At 39.0% G+C, this 15,616-nt stretch overlaps 1 protein-coding gene across 3 annotated transcripts in view; it reads left to right on the forward strand.

Annotated features, from left to right (window-relative positions):
- Nucleotides 1–4,142, forward strand: part of LOC126416096 (A disintegrin and metalloproteinase with thrombospondin motifs 1) — a 498,682-nt gene extending 494,540 nt beyond the window's left edge. The window contains exon 17 of one of the 3 annotated variants that reach the window (XM_050083591.1): nucleotides 3,034–4,142. In XM_050083591.1, coding sequence (XP_049939548.1) covers nucleotides 3,034–3,200 — 167 coding nt within the window. In that variant the 3' untranslated portion in view covers nucleotides 3,201–4,142. The remainder of the gene's footprint in view (nucleotides 1–3,033) is intronic. The other 2 variants (XM_050083593.1, XM_050083594.1) reach the window with 2 other exon arrangements.
- The last annotated feature ends 11,474 nt before the right edge of the window (nucleotides 4,143–15,616 follow it).

Below are 15,616 nucleotides of genomic sequence, written 5' to 3' on the forward strand. Positions count from 1 at the left end.
GTGGACACAATTAACATGCTGATAAATTATTTGGGCTTTAACAAAAAATTGCAATGTTATGATTTTGATGAATTTTTAAACTTAGCAAGTGACGTACATGATGCATCAAAAATCAGCATACTCACATTTAATGTTACAGTTGATGTTGCAAAGAGTAAATACCTGAAAGCTGAACTCCAGACTTCCGTGAAGAGAGAAATAAGGAGGTTTGTCATACAAGCACAGAGGTGGCTCAGAATTTTAAAGATGGAAGAAGTGCAACAGCTTAAGACAGAGTTTGCAGATAAAGTGGTGAAGGATGTACAGGCTACAAGGAGCAACTATGAACCATCCTTTGTGAATCAGGCAATATTGATCACATTCTGCAGAAGGTTCTTTCTGATTTTTTTGTGGAAAAAAGCAATGTTAAAGACAACATACCCCCTCACCACAGTGAGCATTTTCAGCTTATAGACTCATTACTGTCAGTTTATCCATTCCTTCTTTGGAGCAAAATTGGTTTCCTGTCAATTAATTAATTCAGGACTAAGGAAAAGAAGGAAGAGTAGGGTTAAACATCATGTTAATGACTAAGTCTGTAGAGATGAAACTGATCACTACTAGCTGTAACAGGAAGAGGCATTAAGATGGTGAAAACAATACAAAACAGATAATAAATCACCAAGTTTTTAAATTGGTGCATCTTATTTATAAAGACAGCAGTGTAGAGGAAATTGAAATGTTCATATTTAGTGTTGTGACAAAGAAGTGAGTCATATCTGATTACAAACTTCAATTGTCCGAAAAGATGTGGAATATAGAAACAACAGTTCAGCACTAGTGAAGATTACAGAAAATGATAGGTCATGACTATGCAGAGGGAAGAGGTATTATGAATAAACAAAATGTTGTAGAAGGAGAAATAAGCAGAGAAGAGAAAGTTTTGGAAAAACGAATGAGAATTATTGACAGATGAACCTGACTGAAAGAAGAAGCAGTACAACACAGCAGAAAGCAAGCAAATATAAATAGAACTAAACACAAGAAAGTTGCACAAATAGAAAATGTATGTTAAATAAAATGGCAGAATCTGGTACCAATATTATATGAGTTTTCATTTAATAGCTTGTTTTGAGTATACAGTTATGTCCTGAAAAGTTAGAGTATGTAGATATAATAGTAATAGCTCTACTATGTAATATGTATGACCCATTATAAGCAATGCATTACATCTCTAAGTGGAAGATGCTAGCTTTACTGGAAGGTATATTTTCACTTTCCATGTAGCTGTGACACTAATCAACTTCTGCCAGAAATTTCACTGAAACAGAAAGCTCCTGTAGACTAAATAGTAGCTTAGGCAATATCTTAAAAGGCCTTGTAGCCTACCTGAGAATTATTAACAAGTCAAGCACGGAAACTGGAGCACTTTGCAGAAAAATATATCTAAAAACAAAGATGATGTGACTTACCAAACGAAAGTGCTGGCAGGTCGATAGACAAACAAACAAACACAAACATATACACAAAATTCAAGCTTTCGCAACAAACTGTTGCCTCATCAGGAAAGAAGGAAGGAGAGGGAAAGACGAAAGGATGTGGGTTTTAAGGGAGAGGGTAAGGAGTCATTCCAATCCCGGGAGCGGAAAGACTTACCTTAGGGGGAAAAAAGGACGGGTATACACTCGCACACACACATATCCATCCACACATATACAGACACAAGCAGACATATTTGGTCTTTAAATATGTCTGCTTGTGTCTGTATATGTGTGGATGGATGTGTGTGTGTGTGCGCAAGTGTATACCCGTCCTTTTTTCCCCCTAAGGTAAGTCTTTCCACTCCCGGTATTGGAATGACTCCTTACCCTCTCCCTTAAAACCCACATCCTTTCGTCTTTCCCTCTCCTTCCTTCTTTTCTGATGAGGCAACAGTTTGTTGCGAAAGCTTGAATTTTGTGTCTGTGTTTGTGTTTGTTTGTGTGTCTGTCGACCTGCCAGCACTTTCATTTGGTAAGTCACATCATCTTTGTTTTTAGATATATTTTTCCTACGTGGAATGTTTCCCTCTATTATAACCACATCATCATATATCTGTGTGCACACACTTTAGGTCATAGTCTAGACAACACACCTATTATTGGTGGTAAAATATGAATGCATGACAGTTATAACATAGTGACTCAGTACTATGAGGATAACAGAGTTAACCAGTAATTTACAACTTAGCATATCCCAGGAAAAGCTTTATTCTGTAGAAGGCAGTTTATGTAACACAAAATATGCTGAATCTGAAGAACATTTTTAACATCTTTTCTTTATCATGAATTTATGAGTCAGAAGGAGGCAAGCTCCAGAACAGATGAGAATTAATAATGGTGTTAAAAGGGGGAAGAAACTGTTAGAACTAAAACTGAAGAAAGGATTCTTGGGTATATCACCTGATGATGATGCCTCAGTTAGATATCAAAAAATTGTCAATTTTAGAAGTTTTATCTAGTAAGATACCCAATAGTCCTTTCTGCTGCCAAGAAGCAGCAATATACTGTAGAAATAGAGAGAGAGATAAGTAATGACCGCTGTTAAATCTCTCTCCGTGGTGTGACTACAAGATTTTAATTCTGTCATAACTGACTACACTGAAAATAACTAACACTTTTTCCTAATGTACTTGCATAACTCATTACTAATATAAATAAAATGGTGATGGAGGCAGCATTCCTGATAACATTACATAATGCTTGTTGCATCAAACATATGCTAACTTTGTAATAACCATTATAATTCTGTGGTAAATGGGTTTTAAGGATTTATGAGCAAAATTGACCAGTTGTTCATATTTTATTAATTGCAGCATGAAACTTTATTTTTAAGAAAAAGAACAGGTTTTATGTTGAAAAAATAAAAAAGTAATTTTTATCATTACGTATTTACAAACTACTTTCTGTACATTATTTTTACTTAGTTTTGAAATACTCTTTCCTTTTTAGAATAGTGTATGTGCTCTTTTTCCATAAAAGTTATTTAATAAATGTTTTATCATTCTGTTCCCAGTGGGAGACACTGAATGTATTGACAAAGTTACAAATTTAAGTGGAAGTCTTACATGCCATGAGTTCCTCACACGTTATGGTTATCAATACTGTTCACACCAGTACCTTCGGGAAAGCTGCTGTGCATCACATAAAACAATCTGCCGACAAGAATACACAAGAAGCTGAGGTGTCACAATATGTGACTAAATCAAGAGGTTGTGACTGTAAAACAAAAACTAAGTCAGTGACTACAGTGTGCTTGATTCAAGCAGACGTCATTCACGGGTAACATAATTTATTTCTGTGTCAATTAGAGAAATTTTGCTTAAGAGATGTACGTACAAGAATTCCCCAAGTAGCCAGTGAAGTAATATTTCTCAAAACAGTTTCATTGGAACATCTTAATGTGGGCAAAAATCAGTCACCTCTGGAATTTGTTCATGAAATAGATTTGTGTTTCTCATTTGATACAAAAGACAATAGGACTGCCATGAGCATTTATGTGTATAGAGTCATAACAGTGTCTGTATAAACTGAAGTATTAGTGAACTTTGAAATAAGAAGTTGGACATATGAGTGATCTCATTTTATGACAATGATGTAGTGTGCTAAGTTGTGTCATAGTGACACTGAAAGACACAAATAACTGTTTACAAGACTAGCCAATGTGTGCACAGAAAGAGAAAAGAAGAAATTTAATTTATGATTTACAAATATGTAAAGTCATTGTGATATGCCTGTGATTTATTTTCACTCACATCAATAGAGGTGTCAATGGTGACTGTGCTGTGCATTTTGTCTGCTTTCAGCACTGTCAATCAGCTTCAAAAGAGTGCTGTTGATGTCTCTAGTTATGCAAATCAGGATACAAAACACAAGTTATTGTACAAAATATTGTCAGTTCTGATATTGTGTGATACAGATTTCACTTTAAATTGATAAAATGCTGAAAAAGTATTTTGAAAGACTGTTTTCTGACACACTCAGAATATAGTTCATAAAAACTGTGTTGTAGTGTTTAGCATCATTTATTTATGAGTGCTAATGTGCAGTGTATTCAGAAGAGCTATGATTTATGCTGTGTGAATGTACTTTGATTAAATTGAAAGGCCTAAGAAATAAAATTAAGAAATTTCATTATGTATGATGAATTAATTATCTTCACTGCCTTAATAAATGTGTATAAATGTATAAGAGTATTCCTGTCTCCTATCCATATACAAAATTTTGTGACTAAAACCTTTGGACAAATTAGATTTCCAGGACTTAAAACATATCTCCTGTGATGCTGACTGAAACATTTAAGTTACTAAATAGTTTTATTTAAACACCAGACTACATAACAATCAAATTTCTTTAAACATAAAATGAATGAACATAGGACTTTATTGGCCGGGAGACCCCATCTGGGGTGGCTCGGCTGTCTAGCGCTAGTCCTTTTATTTGATGCCACTTCAGTGACTTGAGCATCAGTGACGATGAAATGATTGTGAGGACAATGCAACACCACCCAGACCCTTAGCAGATAAAATCTCCGACTCGGCTGAGAATCAAACAAGTGTGAATGTTTTTCTGACAACTCAGAAAGACCTTTGAAGAAGTAAGGAGCATGGAACAAGGGGGAGGGGGGGGGGGGGGGGGGGGGGAGGAGAAAAAGAAGAAGAAAATGATACAAATCAACTGTGTGTATGTGTGGTGAGGCAAGTACTCTCCCAAATCATCACCTGCTCCACTACACTGCTACTTCCTTAGCCATACTGAAAGAATTACTACTGGTTAGGGTAATTTCTGGACTGTTGTCAGGCAGCCTCTGACAATATTTGCATCTTTGGATTATTAAAACTAACCAATCCCTTTTCCTTATTCCTTATAAATATGTGGCATACCAGTCATGTAGGGTCAAATTTAAAGAGACAGTAAAGGATTCTAAAAAGAACAGGAACCAATGGTCAAAAATCAATACTTCAGGATGTACTAGGTCTTGAATGAGGATTGTGTCTAAGGCACACATTTCTAAAATTCTTGTGTTTGATAACAAACAATTGCTGCCACATTGGTGGTGTTGCTTTAAAAAATAAAAATAATCATTTGTCCACAGTGGAGTTTCGCAGTATTTACAGTTTGTGACAAGTTGTTGAAGGTTGATATCCACTTAATGCTTAGTGGGAAATAACTTATTTTCTGGAAAGCCAACAAACATACACTGAAACTTTTTTCGACAGCTATCATCATAGTTGGAAGAAATATTTTGCCACGGATAGGAGAGGGTAATGAGGTACTCTTTCACTCTTGTTTCTAAATGATGGGGATTTTCATTTCCTGTCTGTCTGTCAGCAACCTGTTACAGACCTTTGAAGCTGAATATAAAGCTCCATTCTGAGTTCTAGATAGGATGCATAGTCTATTTGAAAATTATTTTTACTTCTAATGGCATGGTTTTAAATTGTTTAGTTCATACTAAATTCGCACTAAGTGCAAATGCCAGTAGGGAATATTTGTAATGGCACATAAGTGCATGAGTCCCTTAAGTCCTTGAAGAGGCTTCTGTAAGATATTCGGTTACCAACTTTACACTAAATTCTTACAGCACATGTGTATCAAATAAATATCTTTAAAACATTAACGGCACTGCCTGAAAAGACTATGCTGTAACAATACTGAGTGAAAGTATGCAAATAATACTAACAATCCTGTCTGTAGGTCACCACAATGAGAGAGATTTCGAGGTGCAAAGTAGACAGAAATCAGCTTTTTAGTTAACTCTTTACAATGCTGGTGCCACCTCAGTTTATTATCCATCTGGATGTCTAGATACTTCTTCCAGTAAGTGCCCTCTGATCTCCACCCATGGTACTGATAAACATTTTGATATAATTTGAAGTGCACGTATGAATCGACATAAGATTAACGGTTAACCTGTTTGCTGTGATTCACTTGTAAGCCTTGTCCATTATTCTCCTGCATGTATCTGATATGGATACTTTTCAGCCATTTATCAGTATACTACTGTCACCAGCATACATCACAATTTTTGAAAAGCTCTTCATTTCCCCAGGTAAATAAACTTACTTAGACCAATAAGCATAGAATTTTGCAGGACACGGTATTTCACATTTAATATCTCCCCACTCCAAATTTAGTCTGATTCCTTTTGTATATTTGTCAATGCAACCCTTCTAGGCTTGCAACAGTAATGCCTATAATTCAATACAACTGATCTTTCTATCTACACTGAGGTGACAAAAGTCATGGGATGGTGTTACGCACATATACAGATGGCAGTAATATCATGTGCACAAGGTATAAAAGAGCATGCCTTGGCAGAGCTGTCATTTGTACTCAGGTGATTCATGTGAAAAGATTTCTGATCGGATTATTGCCACATGACGAGAATTAACAGACTTCGAACATGGAATGGTAGTAGGTGCAAGATGCAGGAGACATTTCATTTTGGAAATTGTTAGGGAATTCAATTTTCCAAGGTCCAAAGTGTACCAAATTTCAGGCATACCTCTCACGATGCACAACACAGTGAACGGCGGCCTTCACTTAACAATTGAGAGCAGTGGCATTTGCATAGGGTTCCAGTATTAACAACAATCAACATTGTGTGAAATAACCACACAAATCAGTGTGGGACATTTGATAAATATATCCATTAGGACAGTGTGACAAAATTTGGCATTAATGGTGAGTGCCTTTCCTAACAGCACATCATCACCTGCAGTGCCTCTCCTGGGATTGTGACCATATCAGTAAGATTGTATATGACTAGAAAACAGTGGCCTGGTCAGATGAGTCCTGATTTCAGTTGGTAAGAGCTGATGGTAGGAGTTGAGTGTGGCACAGATCCCATGAAGCCATGGTTCCAAGTTGTCATCAGGGCACTGTGCAAACTGCTGGTGGCTCCACAATGGTGTGGGCTGTGTTTACATGGAATGGCCTGGGACCTCTGGTCCAACTGAACCGATCATTGACTGGAAATGGTTATGTTCAGCTACTTGAAAACCATTTGCAGCCATTCATGGACTTCATGTTCCAAAACAATAATGGAATTTTTATGGATGACAATGCACCAAGACACTGGGCCACAATTGTTGGGATTGGTCTGAAGAACATCCTGGACAATTAGAATGAATGATTTGGCCACTTAGATTGAACATATACAGGACATAATCAAGAGGTCAGTTTGTGCAGAAAACCCTGCACTGGCAACATTTTTGCAACTATGGATGGTTATAGAGGCAGCATGGCTCAATATTTATGACTTGTGTTCATGCCATGTAGAGTTGCTGCACTACATTGGGCAAAAGGAGGTCTGACTTGATGTTAGGAGGCATTCCATGACTTTTATCACATCAGTGTGTGTGCACAATAAAAGGTCTCGTTAATATTACAGCAAATGCTCACAAGCTCATTTTTTCTGTTTAGATCTTTCTCAATACAGAAGCGTTCACAGAAACCAAACTGAGCTGCTAATAACATGCATAATCAGAGAGGTCTTTCAGTATTCTGTTGTAAACTTTTTACATGTCACTTGCTTACCTATGCTTTTGTAAATGAGTGATACTGCCACCTACTTATGTCTTTCAGGAAATAGGCCTTGACTGAACAAATGGTTATGAAAGTGACTCAACAGGAGTAATGTTGGGTAACCACAAGTTTTGGTACCTTGTCAAAATACCATTATAATTAGAAGAGTTACTACTTTTCAGTAATACAATGATTTTTGTAAGCTTTCTAATATACAATTGGCAAAACTGATGTATCTTGGGTGATGTTGGTTTGAGAAGTATATTTCTGTGCCTAAAGTTTTGCCACCTGCTGCTGGAGGTATCCTCAGTCTACAAAGTTCTTAATGGAAAAAGAGAAAGAAGGTTCCATTTCAGTTTTCAATGTACATATACTCACAAAAACTGATGGAACTAGAGCAAAAAGTGTACAGTAAACCCACTTACACGAATCATCCCATACAGAAAAGAGGAGTAATTGAGACATTGGTGGGCCAGGGTAAAAGAATCTGTGAACTAGGCACAGCAGTAGTGTATAAAATCTGCTAGTTCTTATCTTATAATATTGTTTGGTGTTTGATCCCTGTGTGCACAACTTTAACTTCCCTGAAGAATTTCATTCAAGCTGACTGTGCTCTTCCTTTGTCTTTGTTAGTGAATGTCCAAGATTTGCTTCCATATATTAGAACAGGGTAAACATTGCTTTGTAAAATGTTTGCTTAGTATCCTTGCTTGTCCTGTTGCCCAGCGTTATGCGTAATGTGTGCCACATATCATCTGAAACTCTCATAATTTATTACTGATGTTATTTTCATTTTCATGGCTAATATTGCAGCCTCACAGATGAAAATATTGCACCTGTTCTGTTGACTGTTCATCTAATACTATTTTAGATTATGCAGGAAGTTATTCGTTGAAGGCCATTACTTTAGTTTTCTTTCTACTTAAATTTTTAGGTGATAATGTTTCTGCAGGGTGTTCATAAAGTCCGGGAACACTTTCAGTTATTTATTGCACAAGAACCAAACATTGTACAGATATCATACATATGTCATTTTGAAGAGAAACACTGAAAGGCCTTTTTTTTCCCTCCATGTATACCACCACAGAGTAGTTTGGTAATTTGCAATAGTCATCGCTAGTCGCAAACATGGTGAGTTCAGGTGTGGAGCGAGCTTTCTGTATGTTGGAGTTTGACAAAAAAAAAAAAAGTGCTACAGCTGTTCAACGGATATTTAGAACCAAGTACAGTGAGAAACCACCAACAAGGAAGGCCATTTACCACTGGCACAACATATTTGTTACGGCGGGTTGCTTGTGCCCAGCAAAGAGAAGCATACATCCCAGTGTGAGTGAAGTGAATGCGGAGCGCATACGAGAGACATTCATAAGGAGTCCAAAGAAATTGGTGCGTCGTGCATCCTGTGAATTCGAAATGGCTCCAATGACAGTGTGGAAAGTCCTGTGACAGAAGCTCTCTATGAAACCATTCAAGTTGAAGCTAGTGCAGAAGCTCAATGACAACAACAAAGACAATCATTTTGAGTTTTGATCACAGTTGAAACAATTGAATGAGCATGGGGATGGCATTGTTGATCACTTAATTTTTAGCTCCACCCCATTTTCATTGTGAATTTCATGCGTACCTGAACACTGAGCTGCCACATCGATGGATCGGCCGTGCTACAGAACGGGACAGCTGTTCCATGAAATGGCCTCCCCAATTACCAGATCTCACTCCGTGTGACATTTTTCTGTGGGGACACATTAAAGATCTGGTGTATGTACCACCTCTACCATGTGATGTAGCCGAGCTCCAGGGGGAATAGGGGAAGCAACTGCCACAGTCCATGATGTCATGCTGGGATGGGTATGGCAAGAATTTGATTACTGTATTGATGTCTGCCGGGTCACTCATTGTTCGCCTATCGAATGTTTGTAAAAAAAAAAAAAAAAAACTTTCAGAGTTTCTCTTCAAAATGCAATATGTATGACATCTGTACAATGTTTAGTTCTTGTGCAATAAATAATTGAAAGTGTTCCTGAACTTTATGTACACCCTGTAGATTTGATTTAGGTGATTATTGAAAACTGGAGGTCATTTGCTGTGTTCTAAATAATTATTTGATCATCTCCAAAAAGTTTAGTATTTCTGCCCTGGTATTAACCTCACACCTTGTTTAACTTCCCTTTCCCACAGTCTAAAAATGTTTACACCCTTGTCCCACCCCCTGTTGATCTTCATCAGTTCCGACTTCTCTTTTCCATGTGTGTTATAATTTCCTTGTACTGAACAAATTCTTTTTTACTTGTGTTAAACATCTCAGATACCCTCATTATTCCACAAGGGCAAAAGATACTTAAAAAAAAAAATCTTGTACTATGCACAAGAAGCAACTGTCAACTGGGCAACGTGGAAAAGCCAGTCGGAAGTAGCAGATTATGCTCTGTGATCAAGGAACCGCAAAATTTGATTCTCTAATAATAAAGTTTTATCATTATTATGCCGGGGTGTATAGGGAGACGTAGAAATTCAAAAACATAACAACTTTAACAGAAATGGAGGAGGACTGAAATTAGCCAAGCTGTTGGTCTTAGGTTAGTGCTAATTAATGCTAACAGCACCAATTCTTCTACATCTACACTCTGCAAGCCACTTTTCAGTGTGTGGTGAAGGGTACCTTGTGTACCAGTGTCACTTCCCCCTTTTTCTAATTGTCACAGGAAGAATGATCGCTGCTATGCCTCCATGTGAGCCAAATCTCTCTAATGAGCAGTAGACCATGCTGTGATGCAGAATGCCTCTCTTGCAGCATCTGCCACTGGAGCTGGCCAAGTATCTCCATGACGCTTTCGCACTTACTAAATGAATCGATGATGAAACGTGCTGCTTTTCTTTGTATGTTCTGCAGTTCCTCTATCAATCACTTCGGGTCGAGCTTCCAGACTGATGAGCAGTTTTCACGTATTGGTCAAGAGAGTGTTTCGTAAGTTACCTTAGTTTTTTTAATGGACTGCATTTCCTGAGGGCTCTTGGACTGCGTTTCCTGAGGGCTCTTCCAATGAATCTCAGTCTGCCATCCACCCTATCTCCACTTCTAATCACTCCATAAAACTGCATTAGTTGACTTTTTCAAGCAGGATGTGATAGTCCCATTATGTTTGATCATTTGATAACTGATTAAACTGATGTACTCACCTACAGCTTCCACAAATGAAAATTTCATAATAACCCAACATGATAAGAACACACAAGCTTCGAGTTCTTCCGCTGAACTAGCTCCATGACATGTGGTGTGACTCCATGATCTTACGCAACTCAAAGTTTGCCCATCTGAATAAGTTTAATTTGAAAATAAAATGTATCTTTATAGTCTCTTTTGATGTCTCCTGCAGTAGGGGATGAATGTCAGGCACTGAAACGGACCTCACAATCCAGTTTAATGCCCATAAAACCAATGTCACCAAGGATATAAACACTAGCTGTGATGAGTGCATTGGATTATAAAAACTAATGTCTAGTGGTGCAGTATGCACTGCCTGTCTGCATAAGTCTAATGCACTTGCTCCCAATGCTCCATTTTTTGTCCCTTTCTTTTCAGCTACCGTTAGGAAGATATCCGTGGATTTACTAGCCTCTGTTGTAGAGCTACTGTCAATGAGAATTTAATTTTTACTTATTTATTTATTTTTGCCTGACCAAAATTGCTTATTTTGTGCCTAACAATGCTCCACATTACCTTTGATTAGATCTTAGAATTTTTGTGCATAGTATGTTTTCTGCTTTTTTGATGTCATGGTGAAGTATATTGCAATCCTACTTTAGTGCCCCTTCAGCTTTTGATTACTCGCATGTCTTATATTCTTGGCCCTTACTCACAATGTATGTTGGAGGCAGTACAATCGTTCTACTGTCACCTTCAAATGTCAGTTCTCTAAATTTTCTCAACTGTGTTCCCCAAAAAGAATGTCATCCTCCCTACAGCGATTTCCATTTGAGTTCCTGAAGCATCCCTAATTTTGTTACACACCAGTAACAAATCTAGCAGCCCACCTCTGAATTGCTTTAATGTCTTCCTTCAATCTGACTTGGTACAGATCCCAAACACACAATCAGTACTCAATAATGGGTTGCACTAGCATCCTATATGCAATCTCCTTTACAGATGAATCACAATTTCCTAGAATTCTCCCAATAAACCGAAGTTGACCAGTCTCCTCCCTACCATAATCCTCACACGCTTGTTCCATTTCATATCGCTTTGCAACATTACACCCACATATTTAAAAGATGTGACTGTGTCAAGCAGGACACTACTAATGGTGTATCCAAACATTTCAGGTCTGTTTTTCCTTGCCATCCACATTAACTTACATTTTTCTAAATTTAGATCTAACTGCCAATAATCACGTGAACTAGAAATTTTGCTTAAGTCATTTTGTATTCTCCTACAGTCACTCAACTTTGATACCTTATCATAAACCACATCATCGGCAAACGACCGCAAAATGCTGTCCACCCTGTCCACCAAATCATTTATATATATATAGGTAATAAGAGCAGTCCTATCGGGCATCCCTGGAGCACTCCTTATGATCCTCTATCTCTAATGAACACTTGCTGTTGAGGACAACATACTGGGTTCTATAACTTAAGAAGTCTTCAACCCACTCACATATCTTTGTACCTATTCCATATGCTCATACTTTCTTTAACAGCCTGTAAGGGGCACCATGTCACACACATTCTGAAAGTCTAGAAATATGGACTCTCCCTGTTGCCCTTCAGGTGAAGTTCACAGTATATTATGTGAGAAAAGGACAAGCTGAGTTTCGCACGAACGATGCTTTTTAAAACCCTGCCAATTCATTTCCATAAGCTATTCAGTCTCAAGAAAGTTGTTATATTCAAACTGAGAATATGTTCAAGGGTTCTGCATTAGGGTGTTAGTCTTTAATTTTGTGGGTCCGTCTGCCTTTCTTACATACAGGGTCACCTGCACTTTTTTCCTGTTGCTTGGGAATTTGCACTGGGCGAGAGATTCATGATAAATGGAGTCTAGGTAAGAGGCCAGTGCCATAGAGTACTCTTTGTAAAACTGACCTGGACCTGGCGATTTATTTGTTTACAACTCTTCCAGTTGTTTCTCTGTGCCAGGGATGCTTATTATTATGCTGTACTCATGGAAGTCTGTTCAATGGTGTATCTTCCTCTAGCTCTCAGGCATTCTGCCATAACAATTGAGGCCAAGAACCCATTAGTTTGAAACACAGACTGTCCACATGACACTGCCACAGTTTCCTAGTAAGAAAGCTGCATTTCACCTTCCAACCTGCTCAAGAGATGTTGCAGCATGCTTGTGAAACCAACCATCAAATGAAACATAATATGCACCTATTATCAGTGTACAAATACATGGGCAAGGTGGATTTTGATGTTCTGCAGCAGCTGAATATGGGATATATCACTATCTTTCCCACAGACAAATCCCTTGGTCACACGTGCTGTCACTCAGTTAGATCCTTGTGAGACCTGAGTTTCTCCTGGCGTATACAACTTTCAAATAACTTCCGGGAATTCAGCCAGGTAACACTTTCAGCGACCGCCGATATTCCGGCGGGAGAACACCCCGCCATTTTCAAGGCAAACTGCAACGGACAGGCAGCGTACATGCAAATTTAATACCTCGGTTCTCCGACAGAAGCAGGAAAGATAACACACACACACACACACACACACACACACACACACACAGTGAACACTAGTGCCACCAAAGATGACCAAAGTCAGAGCTATCGATAGTGAGACTATGAATTCGCAGGTGAGGCAGCATTGACTCTGTTCCTCTGTTTTTTGACAAGGGAGAGAGCCGGATTCCAAACAGAGTTTAAACAGAAACCTCCATCCCTGTTAACGAGGTTGCTCGCTAATTTAATCTCAACTGCCTCTTTAATGATACTGTCCCAATAGCTGGACGTGCACGCCAATATCTCGGTGTTATTATATAACATGGGGTGACCAGTATCCAAGCTATGTTTGGCAATAGCAGATCTATTTGGCTGCCGTAATCGTGTGTGCCGTTTATGCTCAGTACATCTGTCCTCTACGGTCCTGATAGTTTGACCAATATATGCCATGCCGCAGCTACAAGGAATACGATATACACCCGCCTTACGCAGTCCAAGATCATCCTTAACGGAACTCAAAAGTGCTCTAATTTTAGATGGAGGTCGGAAAACACATTTCACATCGTATTTCCGTAAAATACGACCGATCTTATTGGACGTGTTTCCTACGTAAGGCAAAGAGGCAGTAGACTTAGGTGTTGACTCAGAATTATCATCAATCACCCGATGTACAGTTGGTCGATAGCGCAACGCACGTTCAATCTGTCTATCACTATAACCATTTTGACGAAATGCAACTTCAAGATGGGACAGCTCAGCTGGCAAAGTCTCAGCGTCAGAAACGACATGTGCCCTGTGTACCAAGGTACGAAGCACTCCTTCACGCTGAGCCGAATGGTGACAACTATTAGCTTGTAAGTACAAGTCGGTGTGAGTACGTTTCCTGTAGACTGCATGTCCCAATGATCCATCATCCTTCCTCCTAACCAACACGTCGAGAAAGGGAAGGCAACCATCCTCTTCCACCTCCATCATAAAACTTATGTTCGGGTGGATCGAGTTCAGATGTTCTAGAAAGACATTCAAATTCTACCTACCGTGAGGCCAAACAATGAAGATATCGTCAACGTATCTAAAGAAACAGGCGGGTTTTAAAGGCGCCGACTCCAATGCACGTTCCTCGAAGTCTTCCATAAATAAATTTGCGATCACAGGAGACAACGGACTACCCATCGCAACTCCATCTGTCTGCTCGTAATACTGGTCATTAAATAAAAAGTAAGTGGATGTTAACACATGCCTAAAGAGGTCAGTTAAATCAGCACCAAACCTGGCTTCAATTAACCGCAACGAATCAGACAGAGGAACGCAAGTGAAGAGAGAGACCACATCGAAACTCACTAAAATATCAGAGTCATTCAGCCTCAGTCCCTCCAAACGACGTAAAAAAATCAGCTGAGTTCCTGATATGATGTTCACACCGTCCTACTTGTGGACTCAACAGAGAAGCAAGATGCTTGGATACACGATATGTCGGAGCGCCGATGTTACTCACTATAGGACGGAAAGGAACCCCTTTCTTATGAACCTTTGGAAGGCCATATAACCCAGGGGGAACAGCACTATAGGTGTTAAGCCTCTTGATTGTGTCCTGCGACAAACCACTTTTCTTCAGGTGGCTGTTGGTCTTTCTCTCAACACTTTTCGTGGGGTCAGCATCGATTCTGCGATACGCTGAATCAGATAGTAAACGTGACCCCACGAAAAGTGTTGAGAGAAAGACCAACAGCCTCCTGAAGAAAAGTGGTTTGTCGCAGGACACAATCAAGAGGCTTAACACCTATAGTGCTGTTCCCCATAGGTTATAAGGCCTTCCAAAGGTTCATAAGAAAGTGGTTCCTTTCCGTCCTATAGTGAGTAACATCGGCGCTCCGACATATCGTGTATCCAAGCATCTTGCTTCTCTGTTGAGTCCACAAGTAGGACGGTGTGAACATCATATCAGGAACTCAGCTGATTTTTTACGTCGTTTGGAGGGACTGAGGCTGAATGACTCTGATATTTTAGTGAGTTTCGATGTGGTCTCTCTCTTCACTCGTGTTCCTCTGTCTGATTCGTTGCGGTTAATTGAAGCCAGGTTTGGTGCTGATTTAACTAATCTCTTTAGGCGTGTGTTGACATCCACTTACTTTTTATTTAATGACCAGTATTACGAGCAGACAGATGGAGTTGCGATGGGTAGTCCGTTGTCTCCTGTAATCGAAAATTTATTTATGGAAGACTTCAAGGAACGTGCATTGGAGTCGGCGCCTTTAAAACCCGCCTGTTTCTTTAGATACGTTGACAATACCTTCTTTGTTTGGCCTCACGGTAGGGAGAATTTGAATGTCTTTCTAGAACATCTGAACTCGATCCACCCAAACATTAGTTTTACGATGGAGGTGGAAGAGGATAGTTGCCTTC

The sequence above is a fragment of the Schistocerca serialis genome, chromosome 8 (assembly GCF_023864345.2).
Source record: "Schistocerca serialis cubense isolate TAMUIC-IGC-003099 chromosome 8, iqSchSeri2.2, whole genome shotgun sequence".
NCBI classification, from domain to species: Eukaryota; Metazoa; Arthropoda; class Insecta; order Orthoptera; family Acrididae; genus Schistocerca; species Schistocerca serialis.